The sequence below is a fragment of the Canis lupus genome, chromosome 18 (assembly GCF_003254725.2).
Source record: "Canis lupus dingo isolate Sandy chromosome 18, ASM325472v2, whole genome shotgun sequence".
NCBI lineage: Eukaryota > Metazoa > Chordata > Mammalia > Carnivora > Canidae > Canis > Canis lupus.
Window position 1 is genome coordinate 52,827,185 of NC_064260.1, and position 15,842 is coordinate 52,843,026.

Consider the following 15,842-nt stretch of genomic DNA (forward strand, 5'->3'; position numbering starts at 1 on the left):
CCAGCTGCCTGGGGAAAGTCGCCAAACCGGACGGACCGGCTCGCGCTGCCGTCCCCTCCCCGGGGCGGGCCGGGATGGGGGCGGGTGGAGCGGCCGGGCTCTCCAAGTCCGGGACCGAGCGCCGGGGGCGGGGCGGGGCGGGGCGGGGCGGGGGGCCGAGGGGGCGAGCCCAGAGGGGGCGCCAGGCAGCCGCGCGATCCTCCGGGAAGCGGGAGCCTCCCGCGCCGCGCGATCCCGGGCGCCTGGAGCGGGCGGAACCCAGGCGGGGCGCGCACGTGTGTGTAGGAGTGCGGGGCGGGGCGGGGCGGGGCGGGGCGGGGCGGGGCGGGGGCCCGTCCACCGCCCGGACTACAAGTTCCAGGGTGCCCAGCGGCGCGCTCGGGGTTTCTGGCCGCGCGGCCCGCCAGCTCGGAGCCGGTCGCTGCTAGCACACTCCGCTCGGTCCCAAGCGGATCGGGGCGAGACTCCCAGCACCGTAGATAGAGTCCAAGTGGGCGGGGAACCTCCCCGCGCGCCCGCTCATGTCCCTGCGGAGCCAAGTGTCCGGCCGCCTGGCACAGCTGCGTGCGGCGGAGCAGCTGCTCCGCGTCCCGCGCCCCTGGCCCGGCCCCTCGGCGGGTGCCACGCGGACCCGCAGCGGCGCGTGCGGTTCCCCCGGCGACCCTGGGCGCGGACGGCCCCGGCGCGCGGACCCCAGCGGGAGTTGGGGCTTGGGGGGCGGCGGCGGTGGGGCGGAGAGGAGAGCCGGGGTGCGCACCTGGGCCCCCCTGGCCATGGCGGCGAAGGTGGACCTGAGCACCTCCACCGACTGGAAGGAGGCAAAATGTAAGTGTAAGCAGGAGGGGGGCGCGAGGGGGCGCGGGCGGCCCACGTGGGCCTTCCCCGGCTGGACGGCACCCCGCCAGCAGCCTCTTCCACCCGAGAGACCTGAGGAAGTTAAGGCCTCGGACGCCCTAATGCGGACCCCTCCGTTCATGGCCACGCCCCCCGGGTGCTCAGCCCCGCAAGCAACCTCACTCCCTAGAAGGTCCCGGCTCCCTGTCGGGGGTGGTGTGAGGGGGGGGACCTGACCTCGCCCGCGGGGGTCACAGGACACCCCCAGGGATCATCCAGGACCTGCCACCTGACTCCGTCCTGCAGGAGGGAAACTGAGCTGACAAGCCAAGGTCACGGAGAGTTTGTGGCTGAGCTGACGTTTGGCTCCTGAAGTCCCATGCTTTGTATAGTATGGTTTCTCAGGTGGTGGCATTTTAGACAGAGTGGCAGGAACTGGACTCAGGGGACAGCTCTGGGTCTGGTGCCCCACCTGGTAGGGTCAGACAGCCCCACAGAGCGGCCTCCCTGGGCAGGCCAGTCCCGCCTCCACCCCACCCCTACCCTGAAGGCCTGTCTCCCTGGGCCTGGTCATCTGGTGCCCTTTTGCCCTCATCCCTGGCCTCTGGCCACTTGTGAACAGTTTCTGCCCCATTCCTGGGGTATACAGGGCAGAGATGGGGCATTATATCTGTGAGAACAGGGACACTCTGCACCCCCAGGTATCAAGCCATTTCCTCCCACTATGGGACAGGTGGTGAGTCCCAGGGCTGGACTCTGGGCCCCCACACAGAGCAGGAAAGGGAGAGAATCCAGCCTGCAGAGCCACAAATAGTCTGGCTGGCAGCTCAGCCAGCTGCCCCTGCCCTTCAGAGCCTGCTCCCAGAGCTCTTGTAACCTTCCTGGCTTGATCCCTTTCAAAAGCACAGAGGAGGCAGCTCATTGGCTGGGCCCCTGTGGTAGCTTCCCAGCCGCCAATGGGTCTGGGAAGGCTGGCCCCTGGCTGGTGGGGGAGGGTGGGGGTAGAGGGAAGGAGTCCCTCAGAATTAGAGGTAGAGTTCAAGAAGATCTTTACCCCTGTCATGAATTGTGTTCCTTCACTGGGATCTTCAAGCACCGGCAGAAAGCACTTGACGTGGCTAGTGCGCACACAGGGTGTCTGTCATGCCCTCAGCCCTGGCTCGGAGTGGGGGGCTGGCAGAGATGCGTGGCAGGGGGACTGTCCCCACAGGGAGCCTGCCTCCCCTTCTCTGTCAGGAGCAGCAAGCCAGCTTGGTGGACAGGAGAACTAGGGAGGCAAGGGGCCCAGCCACCTGCTCCTGGATCTGTCACTGTTGTAGGATCCAGCTCTGCACCCCCTCCCATTCCTTGGTTCCCCTGAATACTTCTAGGCCTTGTGAAGCTGACAGGCCAGGGATTCCCAGGCTACTGTGGTGTGCTTGGAGCTAGGATTTCCATTCATCCATTTTTTTAAAAAGTTTGCTTATTTTGAAGTAATCTGTACACCCAGTGTGGGACTCAGACTCATGACCCTGAGATCAAGAGTCACACAGTCCTCTGCCTGTGTCTCTGCCTCTCGGTCTCTCTGTTTCTCATGAATAAATAAATAAAATCTTAAAAAAAAAAAAAAAAAAGAGTCACACAGTCTTCAGACTAAGCCAGCCGTGCGCCCCTCGTTCATCCATTTTTACTGAGCATCTTCTATATGGTCAGCACTGTTCTGGTGCTGGGTTTCAGCCATGAGTGAGACAGGCAAGGGCCCTGCCCTAGTGGAGCTTCTTCTCTAGGGGAAGGAAACAGTTAAAAATGTCATCAAGCCAGTGGGGCGGTGCCAGTCAAAGGCCAATGCTGGTAAAAAAACAAAACAAAACAAAACAAAAAACCCTGGCAGATGGGGCTGCCTGAGCTCCAGAATCCACTTGGGGGCAGTGTGAGGAGGGTGGCCAGGCCCTAGGAGCCACAGCACTGGGTGTGAAGACACCAGCAGGCTTGTCAGGATGATCTGTGTGTTTTAGTGATCTATTATTGAATAACAAATTACCCCCAAATTCAATGGCTTAAAACAACAAACATTTATTACCTCTGTCTCTGAGGGTCAGGAACCTGAGAGTAGCTTAGCAAGGTGGTTCCGTTGGGCTTGGTTGGAGCTGGGGTGAGCCATTCCCAGGTGGCTCACTCCTGCAAAGTGGCTATTGGTAAAGGCCTCAGACCCACCATGGAGGTCTCTCTGCAGGGCTGCTTGAGTGTCCTTACAACATGGCAGCTGGTTTCCCCCAGAGCTTGTGCCCCAAGAGAGGGAACATGAAAAGACCAAGCCAGAAGCCACAGTGCCTTTCTGTGACCTAGTTTTTAAAGTCCCACACCATCTCTTCTGCTTTATTCTGGGGCTTAGAATGGAGTCCTGGTGTCTGGTCCACATTCAAAGGGAGGGAAATTAGTCTCTACCTTTGGAAGGGAAGAGGATCAAAGAATTTGGGGCATATTTTTAAAGTCACCACACTGAGGAGCTAGCTACCTTAGCTGGACTCTGCTTCTCTTTTATTTTTTAAAAATATTTTTTATTTATTCATGAGAGGCATAGAGAGAGAGAGGCAGAGACATGGGTAGAGGGAGAATCAGGTTCCCTGCAGGGAGGCTGTTGAGGAACTCGATTCCAGGACCTCGGGATCATGCCGTGAACCAAAGGCAGATGCTCAACCACTGAGCCACCCAGGCGTCCCTGGACTCTGCTTCTGATTGGGGACTAAGCTTTGATCCTTGAAGACCTCCATATGATTTTCTTCATTATGTTTGGTTTTCACTTTGAGCTGAGTTACGGTGTACAGTGAAGTTTGCTAAGCATACACACCTTAGGCGTACAGTCAGTATATAATATATATATATATATAAAAGATTTTATTTATTTATTCATGAGAGACACAGAGAGAGAGAGAGAGGCAGAGACACAGGCAGAGGGAGAAGCGGGCTCCATTCAGGGAGCCTGATGTGGGACTTGATCCCTGGTCTCCAGGATCATGCCCTGGACTGAAGGCGGCGCTAAACCGTTGAGCCACCAGGGCTGCCCCAGTCAGTATATTTTTATTTTTATGTAAATATCCAACTGTGGTCAATAGGTTGCCATCACCCCAGAAGGTTCCTTTGAGCCCCTTTGCAGTCAGTACCTCTTACTATTCCTCGGACTTCATACAAACAGAGGCATACAGCTCTGTTTACTTATAGTTGTGTGGTTCATGCACATTACTGGGTATACAGTTTGCCTTTTTTTTTTTTTTTTTTTTTTTTTAAGGTTTTATTTATTTGAGAGAGAGCACAAGCAGGGGGAACTGCAGGCAGAAGGAGAAGGAGAGGGCAGCCTGGGTGGCTCGGAGGTTTAGCGCCTCCTTCAGCCCAGGGCATGATCCTGGAGTCCCAGGATCGAGTCCCATGTCCGGCCCTTGCGTGGGGCTTGCTTCTCCCTCTGCCTGTGTCTCTGCCTCTCTCTTTCTCTGTCTCATGAATAAATAAATAAAATCTCTTTAAAAAAAAAAAAAAGGAGAAGCAGGCTCCCCACTGAGCAGGGAGCCTGATGCGGGGCTCCATCCCAGGACCCTGGGATCATTACCTGAGCCTTAGGCAGGTGCCTGACTGACTGAGCCACCCAGGAGCCCCCAGTTTGCTCTTTATGGCTGTGTAGTGTTCCACGGTGTGGCCGTACCACATTTTGTGTACTCGTTCTCCTGTTGATGAGTATTTAGTTCTCCACTTTGGGGCTGTTGGGAATAAAGCTGCTCTGATTATTCCTGTACATGTCTTCGATGGACATGTGCTTTCCAAATACCTGTATGTGCTTGGGATGATCCTCTCTCAAAGCCTGGTGCACAGTAACCAAACTCACAAGAGCCTGATGTAGGTCAGAAGGTTGATGTGCAGCTCACGGTGGGAAATATGATAGCAGCGGGTCTGGAAAGGGTGTCTAGGCAGGGCCTCTTCTCCCTGTGGAAAAGCCACACAGAAGCCAAATCATAGTCCTAGGTTCACTCAGCAGCATGTGTTCTCAGCTAGGGAGCTGGTTGAAAGATTTTGGAAGCTGATCTCACTGCCCTGGGCAGGCTGGACAAGCTTCCCTGCAAGGGGTGGACCTACCTACCAAGAATCCCCTTCCTTGGGTGATTGCTCAGTTGTTCAGTCTTTATGCACTGTTGACTGCCTGCTCCGGGCCCTGGGTGCAGGCTGCCTCGGCTCCTGGCCCAGTGCGTCCTCTGGACACACGGCCAAATTCTGCCTTACTCTGGGCATTTCCTTTCTCCTTCCTAAGGTGACTGGCCACCTCTGTAGACCCATTCTCCCTCTGGGTAAGTAAATACCACCAGGCTGGATCTTCCTGGCTAGAAAGACAGTCAGTCCTTTGGGGAGATCTCCGTGGTATCCGATTTTACCGCCCAGAGGATTATTTCTCTAGTTGCCTTAGTAATGGGGAGCCTCATTATCCCCAGAGGTGGTGCCTATTTATCACAAGACTGTGGAAATAATCATACCCTAAAGGCAGTTGGGCATTGCAGGCATCTAGGGACTATGTCACCACAGGAGGGGTGCCACAGACCCTCCTGACCTTCAGTGGGGGCAGAGCTGCTAAGAAGAGGATGGGCAATTGGTGCCATCAGACATGGGCCAGCCCCAGCACCGCTGCTTCCCTGCTCCCTGACCTCAATTTCCACATCTGTGAAATGGGACCAACAGGACCTGATTTGTAGGTTGTGCAAGGATCGCATCAGAAACCATTTTGTACCCGGTGGTGTATAAAAAGGGTCCACGGCGTATAAAGGGTCCCCAGTGACCCCCTCTCTTGTCACTGCTTGGGTCTATCTCCTCTCTCTGCACTGGTTTGGCCACAGCAGCACTGGGCTTGTGTAAACTTGTCTCCCTCATGGTCTCAAATGCTGGAGCTAATGACCTGCATATTCTGAGCCATGTCTCCTCTCCCTGGTGCTACAAGCTAGAGCTCCAGTGTTCCAGCCTCCCCTTTGCACTGGGCAGAGATGAGGACTAAGTTCATCCCTCTTGGGCTTTCATGCAGAGCGGATGATTTCTTTGATTGGATTCCCGAAACGGGGAGATTTGCAGGCTCACCTGGGAACTGGGGAGTCTTCCCCTACCGGTCTCTTGGGGAAGCAGCCTTGGTATCCCAGCATGGGCAGAGGCAAGGGGGCCCAGGTGCCCCATGCTCTGTCTCCCCATTGCTTGTGCCACAGACTTTGACAAGACCCAGCTCTCAGGGGACATTGAGCCCCGGTGATTAATGCCCATGCCGCTGTGTTCCCAGGGCCCTGCCGTTGTCAGCCCTGTCCACGTGGCCTTCTCCAGAAGAGGAGCCTCCCTCCGTGCCAGCCTGCCCTCACCTTTCTGAACACCATCTAGCAAAGTGCCATAAAGACACTTCTTAAAACACATCATTGAATTCCCATTCACCCACTGCACTTTATGGCTCTGGTGCAGCCAGCTTCCTCCAGCTCAGTTTTCATGCCTGGGAGCTGCTGAGAGCTTCGTCCAGGGTCAGGCCTCCCCATCAAAATTTACTGCAAACATCTTTTTACAACACCTGTCTCACTGAGCTGTGAAATTCTCTTGCCTCTCCAAAAAAGAAAGAAAATTAAAACGTATGTTATGCATCTTTTATAGAAAAATAAAACTCGCTTGTGCTTTAAGTCTGCATCTGTCCTTCTGGCAAAAGGAGGTAGAAAATGTTATAAATGCATGGGGCCTAGCTGACAGATGGAGCCAAGGCAATGAGGATGACCCTTGGTTCCTTGGAGCCAGGGAGAATCATAATTGGCTTCTCCTTCCCCATAAATCAGAGGCCCGGGCAGTGTGTAGTTCCTCAGGGGTCAATCAGGCTGCAGCCTCACTCTGGAGACGAGGACAAGGTGCCCCACATGCTAGCTTCAGGAGGTGTGTGGCCGGGGACCATGAACTGGAAGGGACAGGCTGACAGATGTCTCCAAGGTCAGCGCCTAGTTGGCTGGTGGCAGAGCCAGGAGTCCTGGCTATCTTCCTTCTCTGGAAAGTGGAGCCGTCTTTTGGGCTTTGCTGGTGAGAGGGGTCTGTGCAGGCTGTGGGTCCCTCAGACCAGCTCTCGGATGCTGGTCAGGACAGCACAGGAGAGAGCCTTGGGTAGGGTCCCCTCCTGGCTTTCCTGTGGCCACAGCATACCTGTTGCTTCTGGAAAGCAAGGTGGTGGCATCTGCTAGGGGACTCTAGCCATTTCCAGGCTCCCCAGACTCATCCCATGGGGTGCCTGGGGCTTACCCAGCCAGAGGAACTCAGTACACAGGAGCCCTGTAGAATTGGCCTGCGTGCTGGCTGACGTCCCCGCAGCACCTCGGCAGGCATGTTCACTTCCCGGCCCTGGGTTCATCTGGCTGGGAGGACCCACACCTGGGTGTGCCGGGGCCTCTTAGGGGACCTACCTCTGGTCTCAACTGTGCAAGATGACAAATATGGGCACCCGTATTCAATTCAAAAAGCTCCTCTACCTACTTATGCCTCCAACTTGGAATAGAAAGCCCTCTCCCCAGCTTGGTCTTGTTTCACTTTGCACTCGGGGTCTCCGCTCACTCGCAGGAAGGACTGCGTATCCGCTGTGTGTCTTGCCCTTGGCAGCGTCTGGGTATTCTGACAGTCCCTTCACCCCAGGACCTAGGCAGGTGAGCCTGCCTAGTCCCTTAACTAGAGATGAGGAAACTGAGGCACAGAGTGACCTGCCCATGAACGTGATGTCAGGAGCTCATAAGCCCAAACCTAGTGGGACCAAGGAGCAAGAGGAATCAAAACCATAGTAGCGGCCTGGACCAGCACATTCCTTCCAGAGTCTCTGTTCCTCAGATGGGAGACAAGCTGAGGGGAGGGGACTGCCACAGCCTGGCCTTTGCTCTCTGGTCCAGCCCTTCTAGATTTCTATCCATTTCCTCACCCACTCACCCAAATGCTCTCTCCTGCCTCAGAGCTTTTTCATATATTGTCTTCTCCACCTGGACGACTCTGTTCTCTTAGCAAATATGCACTCAACATTCAGGTCTCGGCTCATTTATCGATTCCTCCCACAGATGCCCATGGACGCTTACACATGCCATGCACTGTGCCAGATGGTGGGAATCCAGCATAAATACCACAGATCCCCAAGTGGCCAAGGTCAAGTACAGGAATAAAGCATAGCCAGTAGGGGAGGGGCTGCTCTGTGGAGTGGGGAAGGCAGCTGGGAGGGGCTTATAAAGGAAGGTCAGGCCGAGGGCCCGCAGGTACAAAGGCCCTGAGGCAGGAGACAGTCTGGTGGTGGGAGGAACTGAAAGGTAATTGATCTGCATGGACTGCAGAGGTGTGGGAGGCAGAATGTAGTGTTGTGGGCAGGGAGCAGTAGAGGAGGTTAGGGGGAGAGGCAGGGCTGTCACGTGGGCCTTGGTAAGGACTTGGACTTTGAGCTGAGCTTTAAATAGAATTCTGTGTCTAAGATTCCTGGGTTGCTGTGTGAGGAACAGATGATCGGGTGGACTGGGGAGTCCACCAGGAGTAGAGGACTTCTGGGTGGTGCTAGGGAGCAATGATAGTGGCTTGGCCCCTGGCAGGGGTGAGCAGAGGGCTTGGCTTTGGGGGTATTGTGGGGATAAATCTAACAGCCTGCAGATGGATGGACCAGGGGACTAAGAGAAAGGACCCCTCCCCCACCTTATGGGGTCCTAGCAGAGTCTGGGACTGTTCATTGAGAAGGGGAAGCATGAAGGAGAGAAAACCGTGTTTGGGAGGAAGGAGTCAGAAGTTCAGATTTGCACATGAGGAGTTTGAGGATGAGGGTAGGCCACAGACCTTGGGGATCTGATGCTTGATGCTTAGCAGAGAGCTGAGGAGCTGGAGGTATAGCCCCAGACCAGACCGTGAGCTGAAAGAGGGTTTAGAATATGTAAGGATATAGACTAAGGAAAAGAAGAGGCATCAAGGAGATAGGAGATCCCACCCATGAGTGGGGTGGGATCCAGGAGAGGTTGGGTCCTGGGGGGGAAGTTGGGGTGGGGGGTGCTGAGTGCACAAGAGAGGACAGAAGGGCCCACCTTGGGGTCATGGGGCCCATGTGGTGTCTCTGGCCTTGTACAGAGGTGGGCAAGACTGGGGAGGGCTTAGGGGAGCACAGGAGGGAGGAAGTGGGGGCAGTGGAGGAGGAAGACAAAGATGAGGCCACAGCTGCAGGGCATGGAGTGCATGGTTCAGGAAGGCTTTATGACCTTGAGACAGGAGGGGAGTCCAGAGGGTGTTTGAGGGCAGATAAGACAGTCCAGTGGAGGAGCTGTAGGAGTGAGTCCTCTAGGTGAGCCAGCAGCCTGGGCTGAGGGACGGAAGGCCAGTGGGGGATGGAAGGCCAGTGGGGGACGGTGGGGGGGGACGGTGGGGGGTGGCGGTGGGCAGGTGGGGGGCAGTTTCCCAGCTGGCAGGAGAGGCAGCGTCCCAGCTGGAGGAGATCAGGAATGTAGAGGGAGCCTTCTGTTTGGTGATGCGATTTTCTCCAGCCATTTGCAGCCCCTGGGGCAGACCAGAGAGAAGTTACCGTCCCTCCTCAGGGAAGCTGTCCTGGCCTCCTGTCTGCTTGCTCTGGCCCTAGGACTTCACCTTGCCTCCCACCTCCAGGATTGGTGCCTGGTGGGTGCTCAGTAGATACTTAGGAACTGACTGCTCTGCGCTCAGATGGCCGGGGAGAGGCAGAGGCTGGAAGGAGCCTGGCCTCCCCTCCCTGTTTGATCTTTGCTCAGTGGTACTGTCCACCAGCGGCCGAGTGCTTTGCTATGTATCCAGCTAAGCTTGTTCTGCTTCTCCTTTAGAGCAGGAGGGAGCTTTCTTTACCCCCACTTTGCAGAAAAGGATAGGTAGCCAAGACTTGGAGAAGCACTTCAGCTCTTTCCAAAGACCAATACCCTCCCCCAACACACAGAAAAAGGAGTGGTTAAGTGGGAGCCTGTGGCCTGTTACTTAGCTTGTGCATGGGGTCGTGTGTCCAATGGGGAGGGTAGGCTTTTGAAGGGGGGAGAAGGGAGATGGGCTGTGAGCATCAGGACACGCTAGTGACAGAGGGGACCATCCACACTGGGGACCATCCACAGTGTGATATCCTAGCCTCTTAGAATGAAAATGCCACTGCTGAGAGTTGGGGGAATAGTTAATCTATATCTGGTGAAAACATTTTTTAAAGTTCTTTATTTGGGATACCTGAGTGGCTCAGCCGTTGAGTGTCTGCCTTTGGCTCAGTTCGTGATCCCGGGGTCCTGGGATTGAATCCCACATTGGCTCCCTGTGTGGAGGCTGTTTCTCTCTCTGCCTCTCTGTGTGTCTCTCATGAATGAATAAAATCTTTTAAAAATTACTTATTTATTATAATTTTTAAAGATTTTCTTTATTTGAGAAAGAGCATGAACAGGGGAGGGGAGGAGCAAGACTCCCTGGTGAGCGGGGAGCCCCAATGTGGGGCTCAATCCCAGGACCCCAGAATAATGACCCGAGCTGAAGGCAGGCACTTAACCAACTGAGTCACCCCAAAATTTATTTATTTATTTTTAATGCAAGTATAGCTGGCATACAATATTCGTTTTAGGTGTACGATGTAGCGATTTGACATTCGTATATGTTACAAGCATAGTCACCATCTGTCACCACCCGTTGGTATTACAGTATTATTGACTGTATTCCCTATGCAGTACTTCTCATACCTTATTATTATTATTATTTTTTTACATTTATTTTATTTATTTTGGGCATTGACATTAAGGGTATAGTTACATGCAATGAATGGCTTGATGTAAACATATGCTTCTAGGTGACTTCTCATACCTTATTAAAGGATGTGTCCCTTAGTCCCCTGCACCTATTTTGCCCATCCCCACCGCCCTTTGCTCTCTGGCAACTACCAATGTGTTCTCTGAACTTATCAGGCTGTTTTTGTTTTGTTTTTTAGATTCTACATGTAAGTAAGCTCATGTGGCTTTTGTCATTTTCTATCTGACTTATTTCACTTAGCATAGCATTTTCTAGCTTCATCTACGTTGCGGCAAATGGCAAGGTTTCATTCTTCTTTATGGCTGAGTAATATTTCATCGTGTGTATCTCCCACCTCTTCTTTTAAAATTTTTTTTTTAATTTTTATTTATTTATGATAGTCACAGAGAGAGAGAGAGAGAGGCAGAGACATAGGCAGAGGGAGAAGCAGGCTCCATGCACCGGGAGCCCGACGTGGGGTTTGATCCCGGGTCTCCAGGATTGCGCCCTGGGCCAAAGGCAGGTGCCAAACCGCTGCGCCACCCAGGGATCCCCTCTCCCACCTCTTCTTTATCCATTCATCTATTGATGGCCTCTTTGGTTGCTTCCATATCTTAGCGATTGGAAATAACACTTTAGTGAACATAGGAGTGCATGTATCTTTTTAAATTAGTATTAGTATTAGTATCTTTTTGAATTTTGAATTAGTGCTTTCATTTTCTTTGGGTAAATACTCAGAAGTGGAATTACTGGATCATATGGCTGGCCGGCCTTCCTTCCTTCTTTCCTTCCTTCCTTCCTTCCTTCCTTCCTTCCTTCCTTCCTTCCTTCCTCTTTCTTTCTCTCTTTCATCTCTACACTCAATGTGGGGCTTGAACTCACAACCCTGAGATGAAGAGTCAAATGCTCCACTCACTGAGCCAGCCAGGTGCCCCTGGTATTTCTATTTTTAACTTTTTGAGGACCTGCCGTATTGTTTTCCACAGGGGCAGCACCTATGTACATCCCCACCAGCAGTGCACAAAGTTCCCTTTTCTCCACATCCTATTTCTTGTCTTTTTTTATTTTAGCCACTCTGACAGGTGTGAGTGGTAGCTCATTGTGGCTTTGATTTGCATTTCCCTCATGATGAGTGCTGTCGAGTATCTTTTCATGTGCCTGTTGGCCATCTTCTTTGAAAATTGTCTATTCAGATCCTCACCCATTTTTTAAAGATTTTATTTATTTATTCATGAAGGACACAGAAAGTGAGAGGCAGAGACATAGGCAGAGGGAGAAGCAGGCTCCTTGCAGGGAGCCTGATGTGGGACTGGATCCCAGGACCCCAGGATCACGACCTGAGCCAAAGGCGAACGCTCAACTACTAAGCCACCCAGGTGTGCCCCCCCACCCCGCCCAGTTTTTAATTGGTTTGTTTGTTTTGTTGGTATTGAGTTGTATGAATTTGGTGAAAGCATTACTTTTTAAAAATTTTTATTCTTGTAGAAGAGCTAACTCTTCTTTTTAAAAAGATTTTTAGGGCAGCCCAGGTGGCTCAGCAGTTTGGTGCCGCCTTCAGCCCAGGGTGTGATGGAGACCCGGGATCGAGTCCCGTTTCGGGCTTCCTGCATGGAGCCTGCTTCTCCCTCTGCCTGTGTCTCTGCCTCTCTCTCTCTCTCTCTCTCTGTGTGTGTCTCTCATGAATAAATCTTAAAAAAATAAAAATAAAAAGATTTAAAAAAAATCATTTGAGAAAGAGTGAGTGAGTGCACAAGTGGGGAGGAAGGGCAGAGGGAGGAGAAGCAGACTCCCCACTGAGCAGGGAGCCTGATGTGGGGCTGGATTCCAGGACCCTGAAACCATGACCTGAGCTGAAGGCAGACATTTAACCAACTGAGCCACCCAGGTGCCCCATTTATTTTTATTTTAAAAATATTTTATTTATTTATTTATTTATTTGAGAGAGAGCATAGAGGGAGAGGGAAAAGCAGACTCCCCACTCAGCAGGAAGCCTGACTTGGGGCTTCATCCCAGGACCCCCCAAGATCATGATCTAAGCCAAAAGCAGATGCTTAACTGACTGAGTCACCCAGGTGCCCCCGTGAAAGCATTTTTAATCTGCTTCAGGTGCCCCTGGGATGACGTGAGTTCTTAACAGACTTGGTGGCTCCACGATGGCCCCATCTCCTCACAGTGTCTCTCCCCCTGTGCCTGCCTTCCACCCCACACCCTGAATTTCACCCACCCAGGACCTCTAACATACTGTTCATGTGGTGAACCGCCCTTGCCTATGCTGCCTACCTCCCATTTCTCTCTTAAGCCCCTGGATGGGCGTTCCTGCTGCCTCCTCTCCCACCCCCTGAACGTCCTCGGAGCTTGGATGGCTGGCTTGGTTGTGGAACACCTGCTCAGGCAGTGTCTCCTGTGGTGGATTGTAGGTTCCCAAGGGCCCCTACGTCCTTGTACCATATGCAGGACTTGCACATTGTGGGCGTGTGTGGGAAAGAGTGGGAAGTGGCTGCCAGAAAGTGTAGTTCTGGCTCAAGCCACAGTTGAAGCAGATTTGGGGGGCGCTAGCAGCCTTTTATGATCATCCCAGCCATAATACTGAGCTGGACCATGAGCTGGGCCCTTTCCCTGCTCCTCATACATCCTTGAGGGACAGAGGCTTTGGATGGTTGACTTCTGCAGGGCAAAAGGCATGTGTGGACAACCCACCTGTCTCTTGAACACCTGCTCTTTGAGGCCTTTTCCATAGAAGGCTCCAGGAGGCAAGCCCTGCCTCTCCTCTCACCTTCCCTAATTGCCCCCCCCCACCTCTGCACATTTTCTGGTGCTTTTTGAGTTCCTTGAGTGTGACCTTTGCTGTTTGTTGCCCACCCCTCAATAAGTGGTCAGTGAGGGCCGCTCCATCTGGGGAGCATGTAGTCCAGGGGAGCAAGGCCCGGCTGGGAGCCTGGGCGCCTGGTGGCCTCGGGCCGGCAGAGGGAGCCCACGAGCCAGGAACCTGGACCACTGTGCTCCTGGGAAGCCTTGAGAGGGGGTTCTGCGCTCCTCCTGGGCCTGGTTCCACCCAAAGGGAAAACCAGGCCCAGGGAGCAGAGCCAGAGCAGGGAAACCAGGCTGGGTGGACCCAGAGCCTGTGAGCAGAAGGGGGCCTGGCTCCCCACTCACCAGCTGTGTGACCAGGTGTGGCTTCCTAGCCTCCCAGGGATCTCCATTTCCTCATCTGTAGGATGGGGACAATCCTAGGGGTTGCTCCCTCGGTGCACACTGGAAGAAGCCAGTGGACATCGTCTGTGGGGAGCTCTCTGCCGTGCTGGGGGTGGAGGTGCTGTGAACAGGGATCTAGTTGGTTCCTTGGCTCTTTGAGGATGTTTGCCTTGTACCCTGTGTCCTGCTGCCTACAAATAACCATGGTGATAATATACCCTATTGAGGATGTAACTGAGAATATAGCTCGTCCAGTGCCACCAACCTGCTCTCCTTACGTGCATCCAATATGCTTGAAATTATTCTGCAAGGGGCCTCTTAATTAATCCTCATTCTATACATGAAGAAATCAGGGAGCCAGAGGTGTGGACACAGCCGGAATGTGGCAGAGCGGGATTCTGAACTCAGGTCTGCGGTAGCTGGGAGAGGCCCTCTCTCTCCCTGGGCCTCAGGTCCCCTCCGGAACAAAAAGGGCAGGGCAGGATGGACAGGATGGTCTAGGGACCTCCTGGTTCTCACCTCCTCGTGTGCCTGCGGGAAGGGTGGATGAATAGGGCTGGTTTGCATCCTTGGATGAGGTGAGCGTTGTGGTGAGGAGGGGAGAGGAACAGAGGGTGGGGGAAGCCCCTGGACCGCTCTTCTCCCTGCCTGCCTTGACGGTCCTACCTGCCTGCCCCATCCTGCCCCTGTAGCCTTTCTGAAGGGCCTGACTGACAAGCAACGGGAGGAACATTACTTCTGCAGGGACTTCATCAGGCTGAAGAAGATCCCAACGTGGAAGGAGATGGCGAAAGGTAAGCCCCGCACCAGGCAGGTGCAGCTGGCGATGTGGCGGGTGGCCTCTTCAAACCCCGACCCGTGTCTTGGCGGCATCGTACCGGCTGTGCCGAGAATGGCAGCAGCACCCACTGGGTGCTTGCTGGGGGGAGGGGGGCTTTAATTATGAACGTGGTCTGAAAAGGGTTCAGTTTTTATCACCATTGTACTATGGGGAGACTGAGCTCCGGAGTCACGACCACACAGTTGCCGGGAGCTGGGATTTGAAGCCGTGGTCCAGTGGCCTGCAGTGGGGCGGTCAGTGAATGTCCAGGCCCTGCGAACTGCAGGCCTGGCAACCCATCATGCAGGGCAAGTCACTCAACCTGCCTAGGCCTCAGTTTCCACATCTGTAAAATGGGAATGGATGACATTAATGCTGTACCTGTGTTTAACCTCGAGAAGATTCAAGGGGACCATGTGTATGCTTCGCAGGAGAGGTGCTTGATCATTGTGGATGGCCGGTACAGTTCATCAGTCACCTGCCTCTGGAGGTGGTGGGGGGTGCTGGAGGCACTGGTGGGTCACCTGAGTGAGGGCCTCTCTCTGACCTCGGCCCCTCGGCCTCTGCTTATCCAGGGGCGACTGCAAAGGTGGAGGAGCCAAAGTACAAGAAGGATAAGCAGCTCAACGAGAAGATCTCCCTGTTTCGAGGCGACATCACTAAGCTGGAGGTGGACGCCATTGTCAATGCTGGTGAGTGGGGGCTTCTGGCTGGCCCGAGCCAGGGACCTGGGTGGCCGCCTCGTCACCTTTGCTCCAGTCTGCTGTGGCAGGCATGGGTGGATGCCATCTGGCTCCAGTGAGACTCGGGTGGCTGGATGAGGATGGCTTGCTGGCGCCACGGGAACCCAGTGTGTCTGCGGCCCGGACTCCTTTCCCTTGAAACCCTGACCTGCTGTGTCGGGGGCACCTTGGCCGAGCTGCCTTGCAGCTCTGAGACCCATTAGCAGCTGGGAAGGGAGAGGGCTTGGCTGGAATTGCGCCGGGCTGCCCTGCCAGGAAGGCGGAGGCCAGAACAGGGTGGTCTGACCTCAGGGGCTGCAGACGCCCGACCATGGCTTTCCTGCCTGCTGAGCCCCCTTCCTACCTGCAGCAGGTGATGGAAGCTTGTCAGGGGAAAGGTGGGGGCAGAGGCCCTTGTGCCGCGTGCTCAGCTTCCTGCTGTGGCTCTAGCTGGCTTGGCAGGTTATTGTGATGAGTGGAGGAGCCTCCTGGTTCTCTCCCCTCCTGGGGGTAGGAGGCAGGAGGGTGGT

At 54.2% G+C, this 15,842-nt stretch overlaps 1 protein-coding gene across 1 annotated transcript in view; it reads left to right on the top strand.

The window, feature by feature from the left end:
- Positions 1–365: 365 nt before the first annotated feature.
- Positions 366–15,842, top strand: part of MACROD1 (mono-ADP ribosylhydrolase 1) — a 149,714-nt gene continuing 134,237 nt past the window's right edge. Inside the window, 5 exon segments of the mRNA XM_035701724.2 lie at positions 366–650; positions 652–732; positions 735–825; positions 14,463–14,564; positions 15,166–15,282. Coding sequence (XP_035557617.1) covers positions 522–650; positions 652–732; positions 735–825; positions 14,463–14,564; positions 15,166–15,282 — 520 coding nt within the window. The 5' untranslated portion in view covers positions 366–521.